General features: G+C 40.6%; 1 protein-coding gene across 13 annotated transcripts in view; it reads right to left on the bottom strand.

Moving 5' to 3' along the window:
- prrc2c (proline-rich coiled-coil 2C) overlaps positions 1–26,899 on the bottom strand; it is a 98,971-nt gene that overhangs the window by 61,072 nt on the left and 11,000 nt on the right. For 11 of the 13 annotated variants that reach the window (XM_073063569.1, XM_073063562.1, XM_073063570.1 and 8 more), the window contains exons 2-4: positions 2,602–2,775; positions 1,880–2,054; positions 1,304–1,437 (exon numbers count right to left, since the gene is read on the bottom strand). In XM_073063569.1, coding sequence (XP_072919670.1) covers positions 1,304–1,437; positions 1,880–2,054; positions 2,602–2,716 — 424 coding nt within the window. In that variant the 5' untranslated portion in view covers positions 2,717–2,775. The remainder of the gene's footprint in view (positions 1–1,303; positions 1,438–1,879; positions 2,055–2,601; positions 2,776–26,899) is intronic. The other 2 variants (XM_073063563.1, XM_073063572.1) reach the window with 1 other exon arrangement.

Below are 26,899 nucleotides of genomic sequence, written 5' to 3'. Positions count from 1 at the left end.
GGCCCAGAAGTTGGGTTGGGAAAAATGCAGGCAAAGAAATTTTGGAGGTGGTGAGGCCAAGTGATAGAACAGTGAATATGCCTGAATTGTAACAAGCAAGTTGCAGGAACAGGGATGTAGGATTTTAAACTCAGCTGAACATTTATAGAGACTACGATTTGCTTGGATTAGTTAGAAAGACAAGACAAAGTGCTGAATGATATCTAGGGCAAAGGTACCCAAATTTATAGTGTCACAAGAAAAAGCAATTCTAACTTTCCTGCCATGGCTGCCAACCTAATGCAAAGTGATAGAGTTGAGAGTGAAAAGATAAAAATGAGCTTTATCAACAAGAAACAATCCACATGCTGATGGAAACAGTTTATAGTAGCCTAAAAAAGTTACCAAAAAACATGAACCTTCTGGATTCTAATGTAAAGTTGATGGGATTTGTTGTTACTGCCAGGTTCATTACTAGCTGGGAAACAAATTAGAATGAATTGAAGCAAATGCAGTCTCTGAAGACCAGCAGAACCATTTCTACTGACATGAGAGGGGACAAAGATGGGTTACTGAACCTTAAAACCAGTCGCTTTGGGAAAGTGGGGCTCGTCAGCTGTGTTTGGCCGCTCATCTACAAGGAAAACTCTAATCTCAAAACTCCGCTACCTTTGGGCTATACCCACTCATGAGGAAGGCTTCGGGAGTATACCATGAGTCCCAAAGGCAGTCCTATGTTATGCTCAAATGACTGTCAACTCCTGTGATGTTGCTGGTGCCAAACAATCAATCTCTGCCATTATTTTGGATTCATCAGCTGTGCGGACAGGGGAGAGTCTGCTGCATGGGCAAGAATCTCTAAAGTAGCAGCAAGACAAGACAATAACAAAAGTTTTCAAGAACAGTGCTTTACTAATTAGAGAACAGGGAAAATGATTAGAAGACACTACTGTAAACACTATCTACCAGATATTGCATACGCTGTTTTGAGCATTTTTAAAAAACCAAACTGACACTTCCGTGAGTCCTAGTAAAAGCAAACAATGGATGGATACAAGAGCTTTTACAGAGGCATGGTTGATTAATGAACAAGGTACGAGTTAAGTAATACAGTAATATTATTTTTAAAAGAACATCTGGGCAAAACCAGGGGAGGGGTACTTTATTAAACAGAGAACGGACATTGACTCACATACCTCACAGATAGTTCCAAAACAAGATTACCACACTTGTATCACTGTACACAAACAAAACAATTTTCAACAGAAGTACGGGGCATGTTACTTAACACAATTTTGATTAACTCCATCTTGAAGAAACTTACCATCCCCTTGCCCAGTATGCTTGTTATTGGTTTGGGCCCAGGTTTTCACAACTGGTGCCTCTGGTGCTTTTGAAGCTGGGGGATCCGAGCTAGGTTGCGGCGGTTCTTGTACCTGGACTTCTGTGGCAATGCTACTGAAATCACAATACTGATATTAGCTCTCATACAAATCTATTCCACTCAAATTGCACTGACTTGACCAAGTAACTGCTGACAAAAACATTTCTATTTTCTTCCTTATTCCTTCAGAACAAAATTATTTAAATGTCATAATATCAAATGCAACTAAAAAAAATAAACACCAATCATTCTTAAAAACTCCGCTGTCAATGGAAGAAGACAGTGGACTGGTGATGTTTCATCTCAGGAGGCAACGATGATCCACCATAAAAAAGTTAGATGTTAATAAGTTCTTTTTTTAAGAGAAAGAACCAATATATTTTATATACTTAGATTTATAACAGGCATCACAAGAAAATCTTACTACAGATAAAATAAATTTCCATATATTGGAAGCTGCAATAAAATTTATGGATTTAATTGACGCAGAACAGTAAAATTCAATGCAGTCTGTACCTTTCTTCCTGTTGCTCTGATTTTGTGACCCATCCTGATCCATCCTTTGGTACAATATTCACATTAGGATCATTTCCCTTGTTTTCTGCTTTGAGGCTGGGAAGATTGGCGGGTGGTGGTATGCGCCGTGAGCTGGCCACTTTTCCCAGGCTCTGCAATCCATGGCGTGCTGCAACTATAGGCAATGACCAAATGAAGGTCAGGAATAAGAATCAACTACACACAGCTTTTATTTTGCACAAATACTTTTTGTTAACAATTTTCAATTGATTTCTCAATATCATGACTACATTCATTAACTCATTTGCAGATCTCTGTACAAGACATAGCAGAACTGGACCTCAATTTTAAAGTATTTTTGTTCACACCCAAACGAGTCATGACCTGTAATAAATGATAACTATTTCATAAGATTCCATTTGATTTTATAGGATTTTGGTCTTAAAATGGCTAATTAAGAAAAAGAATTGCACTGCTCCAGTGTACTAATTCTTGTTAAATAAAGGGTAAGTGCTCATCTCACTATGTGTTTTTCCAAGTTTCACCATGGTAATAATAGACATATTGACCAGAAGTATCCCTTTAAGATGGAACAGAATTACTGTAGGGTGACTTGATAAAGGAAAAACCTGTACCCCCCAAAAAAAAGAGAAGATGCTTAAACACTGGCTTTGGGAGCCCAATGATAAAAAAGGGCACAAGCATTTCTACACAAGACTCACCTGCATTTTTCTGAGTTTCTATTGACTTCCCTTTGTAAGTGTTAAAAAGATTGAGTGTAGCATACTTTGTTTTCCCATCCTTTGCCTTTGTGCTCTGGCCTGACCTCTCGGACATTTCAATGGAAACTCATCGAGTCTGATAAGGCCTAGATCATATCCAGAACCAGCCACGAGCTGTAAAGACACAATTTCAAAGAATCTTAAAAGATAAAGTTTCTATTCTCAGAAAATTTAAAGTCACTACTAAAAAATCTTGTCATAAGACTTGTTACAGTTCCATTGCTCGTAAGTAAACTGCTGAATGTCATTTAAAATATTAAAGAACATCTAAAATCCCCTACTGAGATTACTGAGAACTTTTCGACAACATTCTAGAAATACAATTATTTTAACATCTGACAAAATATTTTTTCCTTCCTTTTTAAACAGGACACAATAGCCTTCAGCTCACGAGTCCAAATATAATACATCTGTAGAAAATTAACTACCTTTTCATCACATAAATAAACAAGAAATTCTATGCAAGAGATATTGCAGAGGAGTACACATATTTCCCTGGCTACTGGTTATTAGCACCCCAACGCATTTTTAAATTACTTATTTTCAATATCATTATAGCATGATAGATATTCCAGTGAACTACAGCAAAGTTAGGTGCCAAATTATCGTGATCAAGATTATTTTACTATCCACTGACAAAGTCAAATTACTAAATAGCTTGGAGGATGAACTTATCAGATGTACAAGAAAATCAATAGATTAAGAAACCAACCAGTGAATAGGCTATTTTAGATTCATATATTTCCAATGTCAAAGACACATTTAATTAATTATTTTGTGTTTCAAGGTGTTCCTTAAGGTTGCTATTGCAGGGAGGGGGGAATAGTTGGTAAAAGCTAATGGTGAGAGTCTCAAATAGCCTCTGACAAACAGGTCGAACAGACGTTTCTACTGACAGGAGGAGCAAAGTAGGGTCACTGCCGCCATTAACCCAGACACTTTGGGCAGGTTGGCAGCTCATCTAGAAAGGAAATCTCTGATCGCAATCCTGCAACCTAAAAATTACAGACTTCAATAGTAGGCAAAATGCAAGAGTCTAAAGTATCAACAAAAAAAAGGTAATAACAAAAGTTTGCCAAGGACAGTGCCTTCTAGAGAACAGGGAAGACGATTATAAGACCCCACTGTAAACACTATCCACCCAAATATTGCACATCTTTTTTGAGTATTTTTAAAATGAACTGACACTTCACTCCTAATAATAGCAAAATAGAAACAATGGATGTATATAATAGCCTTTACAGATACATGGTTAATTAATGACCAAGGCACGAGTTAAATAATAGAGAAGTTCGTTTTAAAAGAACATCGAGGCAAAACAGAGGAAGGGGTGTTTATTAAACACGTAAAGTCAACAGAAGAAGGACCTTGCTCAGAAGATCAAGTGAAATGTATTTGGATGGGGCAGAAAACATTTGTGGGATTGGTTTAAATGCCCTGAAACAGCTGTGATTATGGATACAGTTGTAAAATAAAATAAACAGGAAATTAGAGGTGTACTTAACAAGGACAACATGGGAACATTAATTTAGTCTAGGAAAATTCGGATGGCAAAACCTCAGAATAGAAGGATGCCCTTTTAGAAAAAAGATGAGGAGTTTCATCAGATGGGGTGAATGTGTGGAATATATTGCAACAGACAGCTATGGAGGCCAATTCATTGGGCATATTTAAAGCAAAGGTTGAGAAGTTCTTAATTTGTAAGGCTGTCAAAGGCTATGGGACTGAGAAGGAAAATAAATTAGCCAAGATCGAATGGCAGAATAGACTTAATGGACCAAATGGCCTAATCTGCCCCTTTGTCTTCTGGTCTCAAGTGTAAAAGAGGATTTTATTTTTAGTTCAGTTGGTGCAGGAGAAGCGTCTATTTTATATCTGGTGCTCTTTACTGAGTTAGTTTTGATTATGGCAGTTAATGATGCTTTAGGGAGTATAAATAAATATTATGTAAAAATGAAATTGATTTAGTTCAATGAGCATAGGATCTTAAATCTAAAAAATTATAACACATTAAGTACATTGGCTATAGTATACTAGGCAATAGCATTAAAAGTTTCACTGTGAAGAAGCAGCTAACATTTAAATCATATCCTTTTAAGGCAGAAAAGAGGAAAAGTAGCCCTGACTATATACCTAAGTAAAACATTACAAAGGGGGGGGGGGGGGGGATCAGAACAAAAAGCACCAAAGCATTGATCAGAAAAGGGAAAGCACAACCACAAAAGAATAGAAAGAAACAGGTTGGAAGGACTTGTATGAATGAGAAAAAAGGAAAAGCCATGCAACTGTGTTTTATGGAAAAGGGATGGGAGATACTATGTTCCAAAAAGAAAATGCCTGAGGAATTAAACAATTCTTTTGTGTCTATCCTCAAGGAGACAGTGCCGTATAGGAGTGAGTAGTCAAAGAAATGTTTGGAGAAATTAATCAATCTGAAATATCGGTGCCCGCAGAACCTGATTACAAAGACGTTGACCATGGAGACTGCTGGCATCAAGTGAAATATGAGAATTGTCTTTACTCTTGCCATGGAAGGAATATCATTTTGAGAGACTGCTCTGCAAACTCAACTTTGTGAATTGGTTTGTGAACTAGCTTTCCTCAGGAATAGTTGGATCAAAGCTTATGTTATAAGAAACATAATCTGTTCACAAGTCAGGGGAGAAAAAAAGCATAATAAATAATCCTAGTACCTGGATATATCAATGTGTAAGTGTTGCTGAACTTGACATCACTGCAAGTTCCTAATTGGTGTAGAATAAGTCTCCAGATTTTTGAACATCTATTAAATAGTTTACCCACTCAGATTTCAAAACATGAGACAGGCAAAGGAAGTTTATTAAACTTATGGGATTGAGAAATGGGGGCCCGAATTTCCATTGTAAGTGCACTAGATATTGTGGAGGTAAAACCTTCAGCTGAGTTTCTATGACAAAATGAAAGAAATTGTGAATGGACATGATGAAGATATTGAAAGGACTAACACTTTTAGGTAAGCAACAGGCGAATGTTGCTTTGAAAATGCTCCATATTTTATGGCACGGGAAACAAGACAAACTGAATTATTGACCAAGTAAATAATGAAACTACTCAACTGTATCCAGAGATACCGGCCAAGTGACAGATGCACTGCCACCTGGCTGGTCGGACACACCACATGCCAATCAACATTTGGTCCCTCCTAACTAATCAATGCACACCTAAATTATTGGTCACCTTAATTGGATTATCTCGCCCAGCCCCATGCTTTAAAAGGTGAGACTTGCCCTTGGCTCGCCCTCTTACAGACCATCACATTGGAGGTAAGTGCATTGATTTATGCTTGGGAAGGTCTATCGTTTGTCCTGGTAAGGGAGCCGCAGCTATCCAAGGTCAAGGGGGATAGCTGTTGTAGTGCTTGTCCCTTGTTCTTTGTTTGTGTAACCGTACCCTGTCCCCACACCACTTCCTGTGTATTGTAGTTGCTTGTGTTGACCCGACTTCCCCTTGTAAATAAATTCCTTATTATTAAAACTGCGTGTGTCCAGGCCTCTACTGTTGAGACTCAAAGAACCAGTTATTTTCCATCACAACATTAACATACTAAGGATGACATTTGTATAGCCCGCATCTTATAGTTAGTTTCTGTAAGTGGGGGCCAATATGATACAATTAAAGAATTACAGGGCTCCTGATTGGATTTTGGATGAACTGAAGGTATGGACAGGAAGGAGGCTGTGACATTAGGGAATTCATTTTGAGAAATCAACTCCTTGGATTGTAGAATGGGTCTATTGGAGTAATTCTTAATATTTCTTATCATAGATACAACCCAACCTACCTGGTATCCAAGGTTCATAAAGTGGAGTTCGGGTTTCAATTACTAACCCACCCAACTAAACTATAAAATGGCAAGGATGCACAAACTGATACATTATGAACTGAGTCCGAGGCTATGGGTCTACTCTGAGGATTCAGGTCTATGGATTAACTTTGGCTCAGAATGCTACTGCATGCTTTTGAATTGGGTTCTTGCTTTGTGGCAGCCTGTAAGCAGACAAATCTCAAAGTTGTATAATTTATACAAACTTTGATAATAAATGTACTTGGAGTCTTTGAAGTGACCAAGTGACTTCCTGTCATCAGAAGGGAGAGTATTAGATCTGGTTAAGACTTAACAGATTATGAGCTTGCTTCTTATAACTATTCGCTATCTATCTTGCCTGTTAATAAAAGGACATTTCTAAAATTTGCTTTGGCAAATGATCCTATCACATTGCCATTTCAAGTACACATCATAAAAATAGATCCTTAAATTGCAGTTTGCCTAACTTAATCCTAACATTGGTTTCCGAAGTTTCAAGGGACTTCGTTTTGCTGAACAAGTACTACCCAAGCCTGCTATAAAACCACCCATACTTAAGTGGGTCAGAATTCTTAACCATAATGAAGCCATTATTAGTCTATGGGATAAATGATTGATTACTAAATTCATGTGGACTTAGTAATGATATTTTGCAGAATTCCCCCTTTTGGGATTAAGTTTGAAATTGTGGTCTGAATATTAATTTACATTCTTGCATTCATATGGTTTCTACATTATTGTTGTTTTACTCTTTGGTCAAATGATTTTCCAGTCATTTATTTTCCTAAATATTTTTCAAGGTCACCTTAAACAATTTAAGTTTACATTCTAAATGCCATTCCAAGTCTCTTTAGAGATTGTCTTACTTTTTGATGAGTAATACCTACCTGTACCTCATTGTATTTTACTAATTAATGCTATACACACCAACATATACTGTAATATAAAATTAGACATACTTTTAAAATATTCAATACAAGCTTATACTGATATTTTTAAATGTTTATTGATATTACAATATCTATACAGTACATAACATTTTGCTAATTTTCAATTTACCAATATTATTTGATATGGACCTGAATTGTTTAGTTTCTCGTGGCTTGTATTCACCCTGATACATTAATTAATGCAATCCGCAGAATCTTCTGTTTGTTTGGAGCAGGGGGAGAAAGAAGAGATCGTGGCCACGAATTAAAATATGACCAACCTCTAATTGGAACAAGCCATGAACAGTGGAAGTAAACAAACTAATTGTCATTGCTCTTGTCATGTGGTAGAAGGAATAGAGGCCACCGTTTTGTGAGATGGTTTGGCAACCTCCATTTTGTGAACTGGCTTTGCTCTGGAATAGCTAGATCAAAGCAATTAAATTTGCACGCAACATGGCTCCTCCAAATATTCTGATAACTTAAGGTCATTTCCAAATTGAAGATGCTTGTGAGATGTTCTTTGAAGAGACAGAAGACCCAAGAACAGAATTAGGCCATTCAGCCCATCAAGTTTTTTTTCTGCTGATTTATTGTTGCTCTCAACCTCATTCTCTTGTCATATCCCTAGAACCTTTGATGTCCTCACTAACCAAGAACCTATCAACCTCCACTTTAAATTTAATGGGCTTCCACAGCTGTCTACAGCAATGAATTTCATAGATTCACCACTCTCTGGCTAATGAAACCTCATCTCTGTTCTAAAGGGGCACCCTCTGTCGCAGATTTCCCCAGCATAGGAAACATCCTCTTCACATACACTATCTAGGCCTTTCAAGATACATTTCAATGATTCCTCCCCCATCATTCTTCTAAAAGCCATGTGTTTCTTATACACAACTCTTTCATTCCTGGGATCATTCTCTAAGTTCCTCAGGATCCTTTCCAATGGCAGCTCATCATTTCTTGGATAAGGAGTCCAAAACTGCTCACAATAGTCTAAACGTGGTCTGACCAATGCATCAAAGCTTCCGCTTTACATCCTTACTTTTATATTCCAGTCCTCAAAACAAATGCTACCATTGTATCTGCCTTCCTTATTACCGACTCAACCTGCAAGGATGCACAATTCTCTTAATGAATGGATGTCCCAATAAACATATCACATACACCACATAAACCAAAATATTACCATAAATAAATAGAATTCAAAATGCATGTAATGCATATCACAGGCAAATAATAAATAGCTTATTTTTACTAGTGATGAGACTTTGACGGTGACAGGGTATTCATTGATTTTGCGACCTGAAGGGAGAAATTGTTACCCAATCCGGCAGTCACAGACCTGATGCTCTTGTACCTCCTCCCTGATGAATGAATCAAAGATTGAGAGATAGGTGGTAGGAATTCTCAACAATGCATCAGGGCCTTCACCTACAGTGCTCCTGTTAAATGTCACAAATAGGGGGAAGGGAAACTGTAACCTTGTTTATCAGCCTCATGTGTGGGACCTTGTCAAAGACCTTCTGAAAAGCCAACAATATCCACTGACCCTCCTTTGTCTACCCTGCCTGCTATTTCCACAAAGATTTCCAACAGATTTGTCAGGCAAGACTTTCCCTAGTGAAACCATGCTGACTTCAGCCTATTTTATTATGTGCCACCAAATACCCGAAACATCCTTAATAATGGACATCTTCCTAACTGGCCTATAATTTCCTGTCTTTTGTTTCCCTCCTTTCTTAAAGAGTGGAGTGACATTTGCAGTTTTTCAATCCTCCAGAACCATTTCAGAATCTAGTGATTCTTGAAAGATCAGTACTAATGCCTCCACAATCTCTTTAGCTACCTTTCAGAATCCTGGGATAGTCCATCTAGTGCAGGTGACTTAACTACCTTCAGACTTTCCACCTTCCCAAGCACTTCTCGTTAGTAATGGCACTGTGCTGACACTGTCAAATTTCCGACACATGGCTAGTGTCTTCTACAGTGAAGACTAGATCAAAAGAATTACAGTTTGACTGCCATTTACTTGATCCACATTAGTACACCTCCAGTGCCATTCTTCAGTGATCCGATATCCACTCTTGCCTTTTACTCTTTATATATCTGAAACAAAACTTTTGGAGAAACTCCAGTCATTGCTGATCCATTGACATGCCTGCTAGAATCCCCTTCGAATCAACTTTGGCCAGCTCCGCTCTCAAGCCTGTGTATTTCTCTTTACTCCACAATACCAATAATCTGATTTTAGCTTCTTCCTCTCAAACTGCAGGGTGAATTCTATCATATGATGATCATGCCTCCTAGGGGTTCCTTCATTTTAAGCTCCCTATTCAAATTTGGTTCATTACACAACCACCCATCCAGAATTGCCTTTTCCCCAGTGGGCTCAGCCATCAGCTGCTCTAAAAGGCCATCTCATTGGCATTCTACTGTTATGATACCAGCCCCCTCCTTTGTGAGAATTGCAAGAGCCCTAGAAAAGGGGGGGTCAATGACCCAAAAGAGAGAGAGAGAGACAGGCTGAATGGACACAGGAAATGGAAAGACATTCCACTGGGACAAAAGCTGGGGACTGTGGCATTGTTCTCAGGAGACACCTGGGAACTGCAGACGTGCCAACTCGCAGGGACATTGTAAAGCCCTCGGGCAAAGTGGGCTGGTTGAGAGAGATTGCATCACCTGCAACCTGATTGACACCTGAGATCCCGTGAGGCAGTATAAAGAAGGGTCTGAAAGAGGACGACCCTCAGACGCACCAAGGAGACACCAAGAAGCACGATACCGCTTCCCATGGGAACGGGAAGCCATTTTGAAATAAGCCACGTGCGTTAAATTCCGAATGCGGGGTTTGTGGCTGGAACCAACGGAAGATCGCTTTTAACTAACAACGGGGAAGATCGCTCCCCTGATTCCACGGATGTAAACGGCAAGTTTTTCCGTTTTATCTCTCTCTCTCTCCAACACGTGAAACCAAAAGAGAAAAGCCTGCAGACTTCAGAGTGACTCTTTATATTTCCAATTGGACTCAGTATTATATACCCTAGACAACGAAAGAGCTTATTTCTGATTGATTATGGTTACACCGGTGTTTTAGATTGAGTTTTGACGCATGTTATCGGAATGTTTGTATTAACCTTAATTTTTGTGCCCCTTTATTAATAAAACTTTTGAAAATAGTACCATTGGACTTCAACTGACATATCTATCTTTGCTGGTAAGTGAAACCCGTTACTGGTTTTCGTAACAAGTGGGGTTCTCGTCTCGGGATTTGACACCAAAAAGGGGGAGGTCAGTCAATCGGGATTGTAAGTCAAAACAAAATAATTTGGATCTGGTACACAGGTAGCCAGACAGAAAAACCAGCAAAGATGGACGTGTGTGAATTTATGAGCACCAAATCAGACTTGTTAAATTTGGCGAAGGGGTTAGAACTGGAAAACGAGCAGGATCACGCTGAGAGGCAAAGACAGCATGAAATTCGGATCAGAGAGTTAGCAGCAGCCGAGAGAGCGGCAGCGGGGAGAGAAAGAGAGAGGGAGGAGCTAAGGAGAGAGCGGTTTAATGTTAGTCGGGAGTTGAGAGTAGTACCTCCGTTCGAAGAGACGGATGTTGATAGTTATTTCTTGTTTTTTTGAAACGGTGGCAGTGAACCAGAAGTGGCCACAAGAGCAGTGGGTCGCGTTGTTACAAAGTGTGTTAGCAGGAGGGAGGATTTGGGCAGCCATGATGCCGACCCGCCGACCGGCGAGTGCGGTGGCCCCGCCCCTAGAGTCCCAAAGCTATTGCGCATGCGCGGTCACACGCAGCCTGTCCAGAAAAGCAGTGAGCAGTTTAAATCGGGCCAGCAGTAATCTGGCCAAGATGTTTGTACCGACCCTGTACCATGAGGGTTCCGAGGGTGGTAAAACAGAAAGCAGTATAGTAAAAGGGGGTAAGGGAGAGGAAATAGCCCTGCCCTTAGTGAAGAGAAAGGTCCTAGAGGTAGGAACTAAAGTTGAGAAACGGATAAAGTTGTTAAAATGTCCAGAGTTGGACATGGTTAATCTGTCTGGTTTGGCAGAATTGTTAGAAGAAGTTCAGAGTTCTAAAGGTGTTCTCGATGGTCCCGAGAGTGAAATGAGGGCAGTCTTAGAGAGGAAGGGTATCCTTGCTGTGGAGAAGTCAGCTGAAATGGCCGAGGAGGTTGTTTCAGCTCGCAGGGTTGCGCCTTCCCCAACGGGGGGCTGCCTAGAAAGTAACTGGAAGGATCGGGGGACGTTAGAATTTGAAAAAGGTACGGGTATTGAAAGCCTGGAAGGGGCCAATGTCCCGTTTGGGTGTGTCCAAGATGGGGGCGCACGTGGTGCTGAACCTGGTAACAGAGCTCAGGGGAAGTCTGAGGTGTTTGATTCAGGGGGACGGGGCGGCCGTCTTTGTGGATCAGATAGGGTTGGTTCAGTAGGAAAAGGGTTAACCTTGGTAACCGTGGGAAGTGTGAGTTCCACGGTGTTTGTATTCGAGAGTGGGGCCAAGGTTAATGCCGAATTTAAGGGGGGAATGAGGATTGTTATTGAAGGAAACGGAAAGTCTGTAGTTCCCAAGTCGAAGGAAGAAATTTTAAACCTGGCAGATCGCTCACAGAGTGAGTCGGGAAATAGCGGGGCCCCCCACTCTATTGTTACGCCAGGGTGGGGTGTGAAGAGGTTGCATTCGAAATGCTACCTGAAAGAGGAGTTGGAATTAAAAACAAATAGCCTGAAGGGTCTTGACAGTTTGGGGCATGGTGTTGAAAAAATAGCCCCGATGAACGAGGCGGGCGGGAGTCCCAACGGGGGGACTCGCCAGAAAAGAGGTGACGGTTAATGGGGATGCCACTTTTTTTAAAACAGCAAAGCAGGTTTTTTACGGGTTGCGCCAAAGCCTGTGAATAATAAAGACAGACCTTTGGAGACCTGCCGGCGAAGTAAACCGACCGAAACGATTAGTATTCGCATAAACTTTTGTAGATGCACCTAAGCTAAGATCACACCTCCGCAGTTTTGTGGCTGAAAACAATAAATAAATAGGTGGTTATTGAATTGAAGTCTGATGCTACAAGACTTTAAGATATTAAGATGTTAAGATATTAACTAAAGGGGCACTGTACTTGTTAACTGTTTAGATGCTGACTTGAATGTATAACTGTATTACTCTGTATTAGATTCAAAATTTCTGTAAGACTGTACCACTCTGGGTTTTAACCGCTGGTAAAAACCTTTTTAAGAGGGGAGGTGTTATGATACCAGCCCCCTCCTTTGTGAGAATTGCAAGAGCCCTAGAAAAGGGGGGGTCAATGACCCAAAAGAGAGAGAGAGAGACAGGCTGAATGGACACAGGAAATGGAAAGACATTCCACTGGGACAAAAGCTGGGGACTGTGGCATTGTTCTCAGGAGACACCTGGGAACTGCAGACGTGCCAACTCGCAGGGACATTGTAAAGCCCTCGGGCAAAGTGGGCTGGTTGAGAGAGATTGCATCACCTGCAACCTGATTGACACCTGAGATCCCGTGAGGCAGTATAAAGAAGGGTCTGAAAGAGGACGACCCTCAGACGCACCAAGGAGACACCAAGAAGCACGATACCGCTTCCCATGGGAACGGGAAGCCATTTTGAAATAAGCCACGTGCGTTAAATTCCGAATGCGGGGTTTGTGGCTGGAACCAACGGAAGATCGCTTTTAACTAACAACGGGGAAGATCGCTCCCCTGATTCCACGGATGTAAACGGCAAGTTTTTCCGTTTTATCTCTCTCTCTCTCCAACACGTGAAACCAAAAGAGAAAAGCCTGCAGACTTCAGAGTGACTCTTTATATTTCCAATTGGACTCAGTATTATATACCCTAGACAACGAAAGAGCTTATTTCTGATTGATTATGGTTACACCGGTGTTTTAGATTGAGTTTTGACGATTTGAATGTTTGTATTAACCATACGTTTGTGCCCTTATTGAATAAAACGTTTGAAAATAGTAGCATCCGACTCAGCTGATCCATCTATCTTTGCTGGTAAGTTACCTGGTTACGGGGTTTTCGTAACACTACAAATTCCATCTCTTGGGATCCAGGCCCTACCTGATTTTCCCAATATGCCTGCATATTGAACTTCCCCATGACCATCGTAACACTGCCCTTTATACATGCTTTTTCTATCTCTTATTGTAATTTATATATCCCATACTGGCTATTGTTCCAAGGCCTGTAAATAACTCCCATCAGGATCTTTTTACCATTGCAGTTTCTTAAGTCTACTCACAAGTCAGCATCTTCCAATCAATGTGTCACTTCTTTCTGCCTTGGACCAGAGCCAATGACAAAACAGACATCAACAAGATTGGCCAGAGCCGACAAAACTGGAACAGTTTAAACTGATAAGAACGAGGGACTTTGGATGTGAAGCAGCAGGAGCTCTGGAGACTATCACAGGGATGATCCCGTGCTAGGGGCAGGAAGAAGGATCAACTGCTTGGCCAACAGCAGATCCCTTTTCTTAAGTGCTGTTGGAATGGTGATCCGAGTGAAATATTGGTACGAAGGGAATAACAACATGCATGACTTAAATTGTTTGCTGGCACAGGGTTAACAACTTATGCCAATATTTGTGTAAAGACAATACAGCACAAGTTTTGAATTATGAATCAAGTAGTGGTTAGAACAACCGTGTCAGCTTGTTATAGGTCAGATAGTGGATGCATTGACTGTCATCTCTCAAAATTGCACTGATTTCTAGAATGTCTCTCACAATGGAAGGCAGCAATGTAATAGAGCACTAGAGAACCTAGTGCTCCAATGACAAAATAGAGAAAATAATGACAGATTGGTTAACCTCAAATCAGTAATAAGGAAACTGCAGAAATCTATCAGTAAGGAAGTAGTAAGGAAGAGTACAAAAGTTCAAAGGTCCAATTTAATATCAGAGAAATGTATACAATATACATCCTGAAATGTTTCTTTGCAAACATCCACAAAAAAAAGAGAATTGCCCCAAAGAATGAATGACAGTTAAAAGTCGTCCCCCCCCACGCTTAAGTGGCAGCGAGCAACAATCCCCACTCCCCCCACTGGCAAAAAAAAAGCAAGCATCAGCACCACCACCGAGCACTCAAGTGTGAGCAAAGCAATAGCAAAGACACAGACTTGAGTTACCCCAAAGACTTTGCATTTCATCAGGTATACCACAGGCTCTCTCTCTCTAATAAGGGAAAGGGAGGTGTCTCCATTTTCCCAGCGAGTGGGGAGACATAACAAACAACTCGCTGGTTTACAATGTAAAAATTCCATTACGTTGCTTTTTCTGAGCTCTGTGCCTGAAGATCACAAAGATCCCTGGTCTTCGGGCATACAGTAGCAGTAGATTTTCTGGCTCCCCCGACAACACACAGGTCTCCTGCTGTGACACCGACCCTCGATCCACCCATCTCCAGAGATCTTAGGCTTCCAAATACAAGCCGGACTCTCAGGCCGAACCCTTGGTGTGCCAAACAACAGCCAGTCCTGACAGGTTCTCCCAGATTACAAATGTGTAGCTTATAGACAGCCTACAAGTACAAACAAGCATTTGAGAGATTGGCAAAATGGGTTTGCCAGCTGCTATGAGGCTGTAGGCATCTTCTGCTGCGTGAGAATATCTAATAGTTGAGTTAAATACCTTGGTGTAATTTCCTCAGTTGGCTCATGTATTATTAAATATATTGTGCAACAGCCACATATCTGACCGTCACAAGATGGAGGTGACTAGTATCTTGAAAATTGGGATGAGACAACTTGAAACCATATTTGATAGATCCATTGAGTTTTGGAGCTGTAACTAGAAAATTACTGGATGAATATCCTTCTATGCATTATAATTACAAGGATTGGTTGGGAGAATATTAGTAGGATACAACTGATCTCTGGAGGGGCCAACTGTTCATAATGTTTTGGACGAGTGTGATGGTTGAAAACATGGTGGCAAACAGAAGAACATGTGATTGCTATAGGAAGAATCGGAGTCAAGCAAAATACTTGAAGATAGAATAAATAATAATTGACTAAGACTTTTGGAACCAGAGTTTTGTGTCACTAAAATCCTCACAAGGTTCCTCTTTCCCCTACTCCAAGCACTGAACTACATTCTATATTAGCAATTATACTATGTTTTCTAACTCACCATAATCATCAAGCAACTGAGTGCAAGTTATTTTGAAGGACTATTCATGCGCTCTGGTTATTTTTGTTTACTGTATAACCTCTCAATTCTAGTATAATTTCTGCAAATTAAACCATTTTGATAACAAAGCTACAATGCTTGCAATCGTTCTCTGTATTGGTGAGACCCAATGGAAATTAGGGGACAATTTCATCAAGCACCTCAACACGATCCACAATAAGATGAATTTCACAGTGCCCAGCCATTTAAATTCCTAAAACCCACTCCCATTCCAACATGTCATCACGTGGCCACCCTCAGAGTGGAGGAGCAACACCTTGTATTCTCTCTAGGTAGCTTCCAACTTGATGGCATGAATACTGATTCCTCTTTCTGCTAAAATTCAATTTTTCCTCCTCTCTCTTCTTCTGTTCCTCACTCTGGTCCCTTACAGCTTCTCCTCACTTGCTTATCACTCCACCACCCCTGGTTCTCCCATGGTTCACTGCTCTCTTAGCACATTCCTTCCTTGGCAGTCCGTTGCCCTTTCCACCCATCACCGCCCAGCCTCTTTCTTCACTCCCCCTTCCCCATCCGCCTGGCTTTACCTATCTCCTTCTAGATTGTCCTCCTTCCCCCTCCCCCATCGTTTTACTCTGCTCTCTTTCCCCTTCCTTTCCAGTCCTGATGAAGGGTCTCAGCCTGAAATGTTGACTGTTTATTCATTTCCATAGACGGTGCCTGACCTGAATTCCTCCGGCACTGTGTATGTGTGTGCGTGTGCACACTCACGCATGTTTGTTTGTTTCTCATGATTTCTAGTACATGCAGAATCTGTGTTCAGCTTTGTAATCATTTCTATACAAGTGGACAAAACATTATTTGTTTGAAATAAAAGCAATATTACTAATGCTGATAATCTAAGCATGTAGGATTTCTTCACAGATTCTGCAGGACCTGCTCGCTACCTTTCACTACCTTCTGCAAATGCTATTTGATTATACTTTCAAAGAATTCTTTAGCAATGTGCTCAGCTCCTGCATACTGCTTTACCTATTAATAGGAAAATGTACCACGTCTCACTCAATTTTGCTTTATAATATTTTCATTAAGTACATCAAAAAAGTATTACAAAATATTCAATGAAACTGAAATCAAAGGATTCAAAGTATGCATGCAGTATATAACCCTGAGATTTGTCTTGCCTAGACAGCTATGAAACAGACCCATGGAACCCGTTGAAAGTAAAACACCAACCCCCCCCCCCCCCACCCCAGAGCAAGAAAAAAACAAAACACCCACATGGCAAAAAAAGAGCCAAAACACCAAATATAAAATACAAAATAAAAAGGCATATTTCAGTTCAGCTCAGTGCTCATTATCTGCAGGCCATCTGATTCAAAAATAGCCCAAAAGCAGCAACTAAAAAAGGAGCAACCATTTATAAATCACAAACATGAGATGCTGGAAATCCAAAGTAACACACACAGAATGGTGGAGGAACTCAGCAGGTCAAGCAGCATTGATGAAAGAATAAATAGTCAACATTTCAGGCCGAGGTGTCCAGATGAAGCATCTGAGTTCCTCCAGAATTATGTGTGTTACCAGTTATAAATGCTCCATTTATAAATAATGCATAGTTTCTAAATAAAACAAAACTTTATTTACATGGAGACCATGCAAGTTCCCAGCAGAATAACTCCAAATTTCCCCTCATCTCCTTGTACTCTACTCAATCATATGCCCAAGAACTCTCATCAATTCTTTTATTGCTTACGCACATTAAGAGGAATTTATAATAATTAACATAATGCATCTTTGATATATGGGGGGGGAAATCAATGGATTTAGCAGAAGTGCAAACTGTCACAGAGAGAAAGTACAAATTCCTCACAGAATGTACCCGAAGTTACGATCAAAGCTGGTCCCTGGAGCATTAACCTCTAAGACGCTGTTACATGACAACCACGAACTGTAACCACACATGCTTACTAACAGTCTTCAGAGATAGTAATATATTAGTTTTCATTTTCTTGACCAGTAGTAACCTTAGTCATATGCAAGGCCTTCATTTTTATCAAGTCTCAGTTTTTTCATTGTGCCTATACCAATCAGGTAAAACCAAATATGTTCAGAAAACTAGGTCTATCATTGCTTGGGTGGGAAGGAAGAATTGGATGCAATGGTACAAATTTTTTCTTGCAAAAGATGTTGTACTGTTAGAATGGCACATTAAGTATTGGGCAACTGCAAAAAGTTAAGGCAGGAATTCAACTTCAGACTGCTTTAATGACCAGTACATAAAAACAGAAGATACAAATTAATAGTTGCATTCTTTTCTCCTTTAAACTGCAATGTAAGGCCTATCATTGCATGAAATTTTCTGCTTTAAAGTACCACAGAAGGCTATGCCGTTTATATGCTTGAAGTCATAAGGTATGAAAATTTAATTAACCGAGAATGTTACAGACCTTCAAGTAAAATTCAAGAAGATTATCAACTAAGCTACTGCTGAAACAGTTACTAGGTGGTCAAAGCAATTTAAAACTTTCCACAACAGTTTTGTCATTAATATTTCAAAGAACCCATAAGAAATAATATGTAATCAAAAACCATTTTATGCAATTTAATATATGCTCTAACTGTCTAATTTACAAAATATTTATCATATTTTATTACACTTCTTAGTCCTGACTTGATCATATATTGCAGGCAATGCCTTTCATTAGCCATCATTCCTAGGTTTGCTCTTCATATTACCACATGGTGTTTACCTTTTAGGGGAAAACAACCACAATGGTACTGCAGACACCTAATGCCCTCTAATTTTCAGACCATTATTACATAAAACATAAAGGAGGTTTTTGGTATTAGATTCAGTACCTTAAACCAATTTCTATGAAATATACTTTTATCAACCAAAGCTAAGCCTCAATTGATACAAAGTAAATAACAAAAATTAATTGTAATAATTTGCCTAAAATTCCCCAGAAACGATATAATATAATGGAGGCAGACATGTTACTTCTTTTTCCTTCAATTAAGGCTGGTGTGCATCATACAGATGTGGAAATTAAAACCATGGGAATATTAGGTCCTGGAAGGAATTACCTATAAATTTCAGAAAGCAATATATTTGCCAATCCAGGCTCACATAATTTGAACCAGATGCAGCTGTTGTGGAAGTTCTAGATCCGTAACTGATAAAAATCATCAGTAAACAAAGCTAGAAAAACTCAGCAGGCCTTCATCAGAATTCAGATCTTTAAATTGAAATTCCCCCTCATGTTACCCTTAAACTTTTGCCCCCTAATTCTCAAATCATGTCTATTTTGTTGATATCTTTCCTATAATTCGGTGACCAGAACTGTAGACAATACCCCAAATTCGGCCTCACCAATGCCTTGTACAATTTTAACATTACATCCCAACTCCTATACTCAATGCTCTGATTTATAAAGGCCAGCATACCAAAAGGTTTCTTCACCACCCTATGCACATGAGATTCCACCTTCAGGGAACTATGCACCATTATTCCTAGATCACTCTGTTCTACTGCATTCTTCAATGCCCTATCATTTACCATGTATGTCCTATTTGGATTATTCCTACCAAAATGTAGCACCTCACACTTATCAGCATTAAACTCCATCTGCCGTCGTTCAGCCCACTCTTCTAACTGGCCTAAATCTCGGCAAGCTTTGAAAACCCACTTCATTATCCACAATGCCACCTACCTTAGTATCATCTGCATACTTACTAATCCAATTTACCATCCCATCATCCAGATCATTAATGTATATGACAAACAACACTGGACCCAGTACAGATCCCTGAGGCACACCACTAGTCACTGGCCTCCAACCTGACAGTTATCCACTACTATTTTTTGCCACTATCAATAGTGAACCTGTTGAAGTAAATGAAGTGGAGTGTGGGTGGGGGAGAAGAAAGGGAGTGAAATCAGTAACAGGATATACAACATCCTGGTCAAATTTGCAAGTTAAAACTAAAATCTAAAAAAGGACCTCCCAATAGAACTCATATTTAGACTGGTTATGCAAAACTACTGATCCAACAGAACCTGGATTTCCTCACTTGCGGACCCCAGTCAGTTCAGATTGGCAACAGCATCTCCACTATATCCATCAGCTCATATGCACCACAAAGCTGCGAGCTTTGCTCCCTTCTCTACTTGCTTTACACTTATGACTGTGTGGCTAAGCACAGCTATAATGCCATACTCAAGTTCAGTGATGACACCACCATTGTGGGCCAAATCAAAGGTGGTGATGAATCAGCAAAAAAAAGACTGAAAATCTGGCTGAGTAGAGTCATAACGACCTCTTACTCAATGTCAGGAAGACCAAGGAGCTGATTATAGACTTCAAGTGAAGGAAACCTGAGGTCCACAAGCCAGTCCTCATTGGAAGATCAGACTTTAAAATCCAAGGTGTTATTATTTCGGATGACCTATCCTGGGCCCTGCACACAAGTCCAATTAAGAAGCAAGGCAGTACTTCCTTGGGAGTTTGTAGAGATTCAACGTGACATCTAAAACTGATGAATTTCAATAGACGTGGTGGTGAGTATATAGACTGGCTGTATCACAGATGGGTATGAAAACACCAATGCCCTTGAACAAAAAATCCCACAGAAAGTAGTGAATACAGCCCAATCCATCACGATAAAGTCCTCTCAGCCATTGAGTACATCTACATGAAACACTGTTGCAGGAAAGCAGCATCCATCAGAGACCTCCACCACCCAGGACATGCTCTCTTCTCACTGCTGCCGTCAGGAGGGCTCACACTACCAGGTTCAGGAACAGTTACTATCCCTCAACCTTCAGGTTCTTGAACTCATCACCGAAATGTTCCCAGAACCTAAAGACTCACTGTCAAGTACTCTTCATCTGGTGTTTCTGCATTCTGGTTGAATGCCCTAGTTGGGCAGCTTTCAGTGCTTTTGTTATAGATATTATTCTACAGAATTAATGAGTATGCCCACAAGAAAATGGATCTCGGGGCTCAGAACGGGGCATACGTACTTTGATAATGAGATTTATTTTGAACTTTAGTATTTCAAGACAATAATCTTTTAGTCATTAAGCTGAAACATTAACTCTGTTCCTATATCCACTGATGCTGCCTGACCTGATGAGAACCTCTGGCAGTTTATCATTTGAATATTATTCAATCAGAAACAAAATCCAAAGGAAATTACGGAAGTAAACCAGGTAGTTTGAAGTGTGTACTTTATTACTATGAGTACTATGGGTAAAGGTCATGAACTTAAGAGCATGGATGAATACAGTCAGCCCTCCTTATCCGCATGCACGAATTCAACCAACCATGAAGCAAGAAAACCCGGAAGAGCTCTTCCAGTACTTGTTGTTCGAGCATGTACAGACTATTTGTTTTGTCATTATTCCCTAAACAGTGCAGTATAACAACTATTTAACATAGTGTTTACATTGTATTAGGTTTTATAAGAAATCTAGAGATGATTTAAAGTATACGGGAAGATGTGTGTAGGTTGCGTGGATCAGGAGCGAAAAAAATCGTAAGTTCTCTTACTAAGTAAGTCAGAACAGGTACAAACGGTATTATTTAGCGTCAGTCAAATGTTTGTCTTAGTATACAGTATATATTTTACCTTTCTATGCATATAAAACACTTAAGAACGTATGTTTCAGCACCATGTTTAGGAGCGGAAGTTCTCGAGTTCGATCCAGTGACAGATCGCTCCTTAGCGCACTCTCCATCTGTGCCTGGTTGATGTGGAGGATCAAAAACCCAAAATTAAACCATTGCGTTGCTTAGTAATAATTGTAGCTTTCATTGGGGCAGGGCCTTTCTCACTTCATCCTTTAAATTGTTCCGATCATTGACTGACTGTAGCCCAACGCTTTTCCAATGACACTTCACCTCTTTCCGATCGCTTTATTATTTCCACTTTATTTTCAATCGTGATCGTGATTATTTTTGTGAACAGAAACACTGCGGATTCAGAGCACCGCCGCCGGGTCCTAATGTCCACTGCACTGAGACAGGTTAAATAAAGGTCTGGGGTTCTGAAGGTCCACCGCATTCAGACAGGCTGAATAAGGGACTTGAGCATCCCCGTTTTTTGGTATCCATGAGAGATCCTAGAACCAATCCCTCGCGGATAAGGAGGGCCGACTGTATATGGAACTACAATGTTGTGGTTAATACTGAAACTTGGTTGAGGGTGTGCAGGAACGGGTGATTAACGTCCAGGTTTTCGAAGTTTTAGATAAGATAGAGGAGATTGGGGGGGGGGGGGCAAAGAGTGAGAGAAGAGCTGCATTGCTAATCAGGGATAATAGCACTGCTGCACTTATGGCTGACAGATTTGGGAAGAACTCAGGAACAGGAAGGGTGCAATCACACAAATGGGACTGTACTTCAGACCTCCCCAGTAGTTCCCAGAACACTGAGGGACAGATATGTAATCAGATTAAAGAAATGTGTAAAAAATATTAGGGTTGTTGTCATGTGGGATTTCAACTTCCCTATATAAACTGCGACCATCTTGGTGCAAGGGATTTAGGTGGGTCAGAATTTGTTTGCAGAATTTGTCTGAAGGAGGGCTCCTACAATCATTATGTGGACTGTCCAATGAGAGGAGGGGCTCTACTGGACCTGTTGTTGTATAATGAACCTGGCCAGGTGACTGACCTTTCAGTGTTCAGCAGTTAGGAAACAATGACCACTACTACTCCTTAACTTTTAGGGTAACTATAGATAAGGATAGGTATGGTTCTCTCAAGAGTTTTCAATTGGAGTAGAGCATTATGAGGGCATTAGGCAAGGATGGAGAAGAGTTAATTTGGAACACCTTTTTTCTTGTATGTCCACATCAAGCATGCGGACGGTGTTTAAAGATCAATTGTACTAAGTATAGTGAGAATGTGAAGAGGGTAAGGGGTACGTGTAGAGGGGGTGGGCGAGGGGTAAGTGTAGCAAAATATGTAGACAGGACAAGAGAGAGGTACATCATTGGGGAAGTAAGGAGAGGTAGCTAAAATAAGGTGCCAGGCCAGACGTGGAGACCACAAGGAAAAGGGAACCTACAACCACAAGACAATGTGCTTGGCAAAATATTTTAAGGATACCTATTTCAAGTGTCCTGAAGTACGTCAGTATTAATTCTAGGTATTACGCTTTAACCTTTGCTAAATTCTGAGTAGTTCGCATGCTTAGCTATGCAATAGCCAATCAATTGATGAATTCGAATCAGTAACCATATTTGCGAATGTAGTATCCTGCTTTTGGGTATAAGTATGACCTTTGTAAACCGACAAATTGGAAGTTGGCTACCTTATGCCCGAAGTGCGTGGGGCTGCGAACTTCTCTCTGAATAAAAACCGTTTCAGAGGTAATTTTGTGTCTCTGGTGTTTTTCCTCAACTGAGCAGGTAACAGTTAAAGGTTGACAATAGGACAGGTATGTTCCTGTTAGAAAGGACATGGATGGAAAGATAGAGAACTTTGGATAACCAGAGGGCAATGAATTTGGTCAAGAAAAAGTGAGTGTAAAGCTTGGAAGTTAGGATCAAACAAAACACACAAATATAAAGATGCCAGAAAAGAACTAAAGGGAATTAGGAAAGCTAAGAGGGGCCATGAAGAGTCCTTGGTAAGTAAGATTAAGGTGAATCCCAGGGCATTCTATACATACATCAAGAGCAAGAGGACAACTGGGGAGAGGATAGGACCACTCAAGGATGGGGGGCGAGGGGAGAAGAACATCCGCTTGGATGCGGAGAATGTGAGTGAGGTACTTGAAAAGTACTTTACTGCAGTAATTACCAAGGAAAAGGACATGGAGAACCAGGAGATCAGTGCCAAGTACGTATATAAATATGTTAAGGTGTTAGGGTATTTACAGATCGAGGACGAAGAGCTGGGCCCCCTAATAAGTATTAAGGTGAATGACCCTGGGGCCTGATGAGATTTATTTCAGGTTATCGAAGGAGGTAAGAGATGAGACTGCTGGGGCCTTGATCAGTATCTGTGTCCAGTCTAGGCACAGGCGAGGTCCCAAAGGACAGATAAGTGGCGAATGTTGCACCTATATTTAAGAGGGGAACAAGGGAAAATTGAGGAAACTATAGAATGGCAAGTCTCATGCCAGTTGCAGAGAAATTGCTGGAGAAAATTCTTAGGGATAGGTTATATGAACATCTGGAAACCCATGGCTTAATCAGGGAGAGCCAGCATGGCTTTGTGCATGGCCGGTCACGTTTTACCAACTTGACTGAGTTTGCTGATGAGAGATTGATGAAGGTAGGGCAGATGTTGTCTACATAATTTCAGTAAGGCATATGACCAAGTCCCTCATGGGAGGCTAATTGGCCGTTTAGATTTAGAACTACCTTGCGCATAGAAGACAGTGGTTGAAGGGACTTATTCAAGCTGGAGGTCTGTAAATTAGTGGTGTTCTGCAGGGAGCTATGCTGGAACCGCTGCTGTTTATAATATATATATAAATGACCTGGATGGGTTAGTAAGCTTGCAGATAATACCAAGATTGGTGGAGTTGTGGATAGCATAGAAGACTGGCAAAGAATACAGTACGATATGGGAAGAGAAATGGCAGATGGAGTTTAACCAGAAAAATGTTAGGTGTTGCACCTTGATAGGGCAAATGCAAGGAGACAGTGCACTGTTAAGGGCAAAATCCTTAAGTATTGCTGAGCAGCAAGATCATGGGATCCAAGTTCATAGCTCCGTAAAAGTGGCTACACAGGCCTGATAGTGTGGTTAAGGCGGCTTATGGAATGCTTGCTTTTATTTGTTGAGGCATTAAGTTCAAAAGTCAAGAGGTTATGTTGCAACTTTATAAAACTCTGGTTAGGCCACGTCTGGATTATTTCATAGAGTTCTGATCACTGCACTACAAGGAGGATGCTGGGGCTTTTGAGAGGGCGCAGAAGAGGCTTACCAGGATGCTGCCCGATTTAGAGTATACGTGCTATCAGGAGAGGCTGGATAAACTTAGTTTGGATCCTCTGGAGAGACAGCAGATGAGGGGAGATCTGATTATGGTTTAAGATTATGAGAGGCGTAGATAGAGTTGACAGGGAGTATTTGTTTCCCAGGGTTGAAACATCAAATTCCAGAGGGCACACATTGAAGGTGAGAAGGGATTAGGTTTGAAGAGGATGTGAGGGGCAAGATTTTCTTTTAAACAGAGTGATGGATGCCTGGAATGCGCTGCCTGGTATGGAAGTAGAGGCAAATACATTAGTGGCTTTTAACAGACATTGAGATAGGCACATGAATGTGAGGAAGTTAAGAGCGGTATGGGCATTGTGGTAATAGGAGGAATGAGTGTTTGGGTCTTTTTTTGCTTTTTAGCTGGTTCAGTACAACATTGTGGCCTTAGGGCCTGCTCCTGTGCTCTACTGTTTTATGTTCCATGAAAAATGGTGGCTATTGAAGGTTAACAGAGCTCGAATTACTGTAATGTCAAAGAAAACCCAAAAAATTGCAGTTAAGACCATAAGACATAGGAGGAAATTAGGCCATTCAGCCCATCATCTGCTCTGCCATTCCATCATGGCCGATCCTGGATCCTATTCAACTCCACAACACTGCCTTCTCACTGTATCCTTTGATGCCCTGACCGATCAGGAAACAATCAACTTCCGTCTTAAAAATACCCACAGACTTGGCCTCCACCTCAGTCTGTGACAGAGCATTTCCACAGATTCACTCAGCAGGTTGGGCAGCATCCGTTGACTGCTCCTTTCAATGGATGCTGCCCGACCTGCTGAGTTCATCCAGCTTGTTTGTACGTGTTGATTTGACCACAGCATCTGCAGTGTACTTTGTGTCCACAGATTCACTACTCCCTGGCTGAAAAAAAACAAAAATTCCTCCTTACCTCTGTCCTAAAAAGTCACCCCTCAATTTTGAGGCTGTGCCCTCTAGTTCTGGATACCCCACCATAGGAAACATCCTCTCCACATCCACCCTATCTAGTCCTTTCAACATTTGGTAGGTTTCAATGAGATCACCCCCACATTCTTCTAAATTCCAGTGAGTGCAGGCTCAAAGCAGCCAAACACTCATATGTTAACACCTTAATTCTTAGAATCATCCCCATGAAGCTCATGGAGTCTCTTTAATGACAACACATCCTTTGAGATATGTGACCCAAAATTGTTGGCATTACTCCAAGTGTGGCCTGACTAGTCTTATAAAGGCTCAGCATTATCTCCTTGCTTTTATATTCTTTTCCCATTGAAATAAATGTCAACATTGCATGTGCCTTCCTTACCACAGACAACCTGTAAATTAATCTTCTGGGAGTTTTGCATGTGGACTCCCAAGTCCCTCTCTGCACTTCTGATGTTGGAACCTTCTCCCCATTTAGATAATAGTCTACACTATTGTTTCTTTTACCAAAATCCATGATCATACTTTTCCCAACGCTTTATTCCATCTACCACTTTTTGTCCATTCTTTCAATTAGTTTCAGTCCTGCTGAAATCGCATTGCTTCCTCTGCACTAACAACTCCTCCATCTATCTTTGTATCACCTGCAAACTTTGCCACAAAGCCATCAATTCCATTATCCAAATCACTGACAAACAATGTGAAAAGTGGAGGTCCCAATACTGACCCAAGGAACACCACTAGTCACTGGCAGCCAACCAGAAAAGGCCCCCTTAATTCCCACTTGATGCCTCCTGGCTGCCAGCTATTCCTTTATGCTGGCCTGTATCTTTCCTGTAATGCCATAGGATTTCATCTTGTAAGTAACCTTATGTGTGCCATCTAATCAAACGTCTTCTGAAAATCCAAGTAAATGACATCCTCTGCCTCTCTGTCCACTCTGCTTGTTACTTCCTCGAAGTCTAACAGAAATATCAGGCACGATTTCCCTTTACAGAAACCATGCTTTGACATATTTTATCATTAATCTCCGAGTATCCTGAAACCTCATCCTTAATAATAGACTCCAACACTTTCTGAACCACTGAGGTTAGGTAACTAGCCTATAATTTCCATTCTATTGCCTTCCTTCCTTCTTAAAGAGTGGAGAGACATTTGCAATCTTCCAGTCCTCTGGGACCATACCAGTTTTCAAAGAAATCAGAATTTTGGATACTGGCAGCAAAGGAGAACTTTACTGCTGCATTTTTTTGTTTTAAGAGGTCCTTCTGCTAATACAGTAATGCACTATAGACACCATTCTTTATTCACGAAGTAGGGCAATAGAATGCTCCACAAGTCTTGTGTGTCTCACCTGCAAAACATCGAGGGCTAACTGGCA

This window comes from Hemitrygon akajei, chromosome 12 (assembly GCF_048418815.1).
Source record: "Hemitrygon akajei chromosome 12, sHemAka1.3, whole genome shotgun sequence".
Taxonomy (NCBI): Eukaryota; Metazoa; Chordata; class Chondrichthyes; order Myliobatiformes; family Dasyatidae; genus Hemitrygon; species Hemitrygon akajei.
Note: the sequence above shows the minus strand (reverse complement) of the source record. Positions and strands in the feature narration are given on the sequence as shown.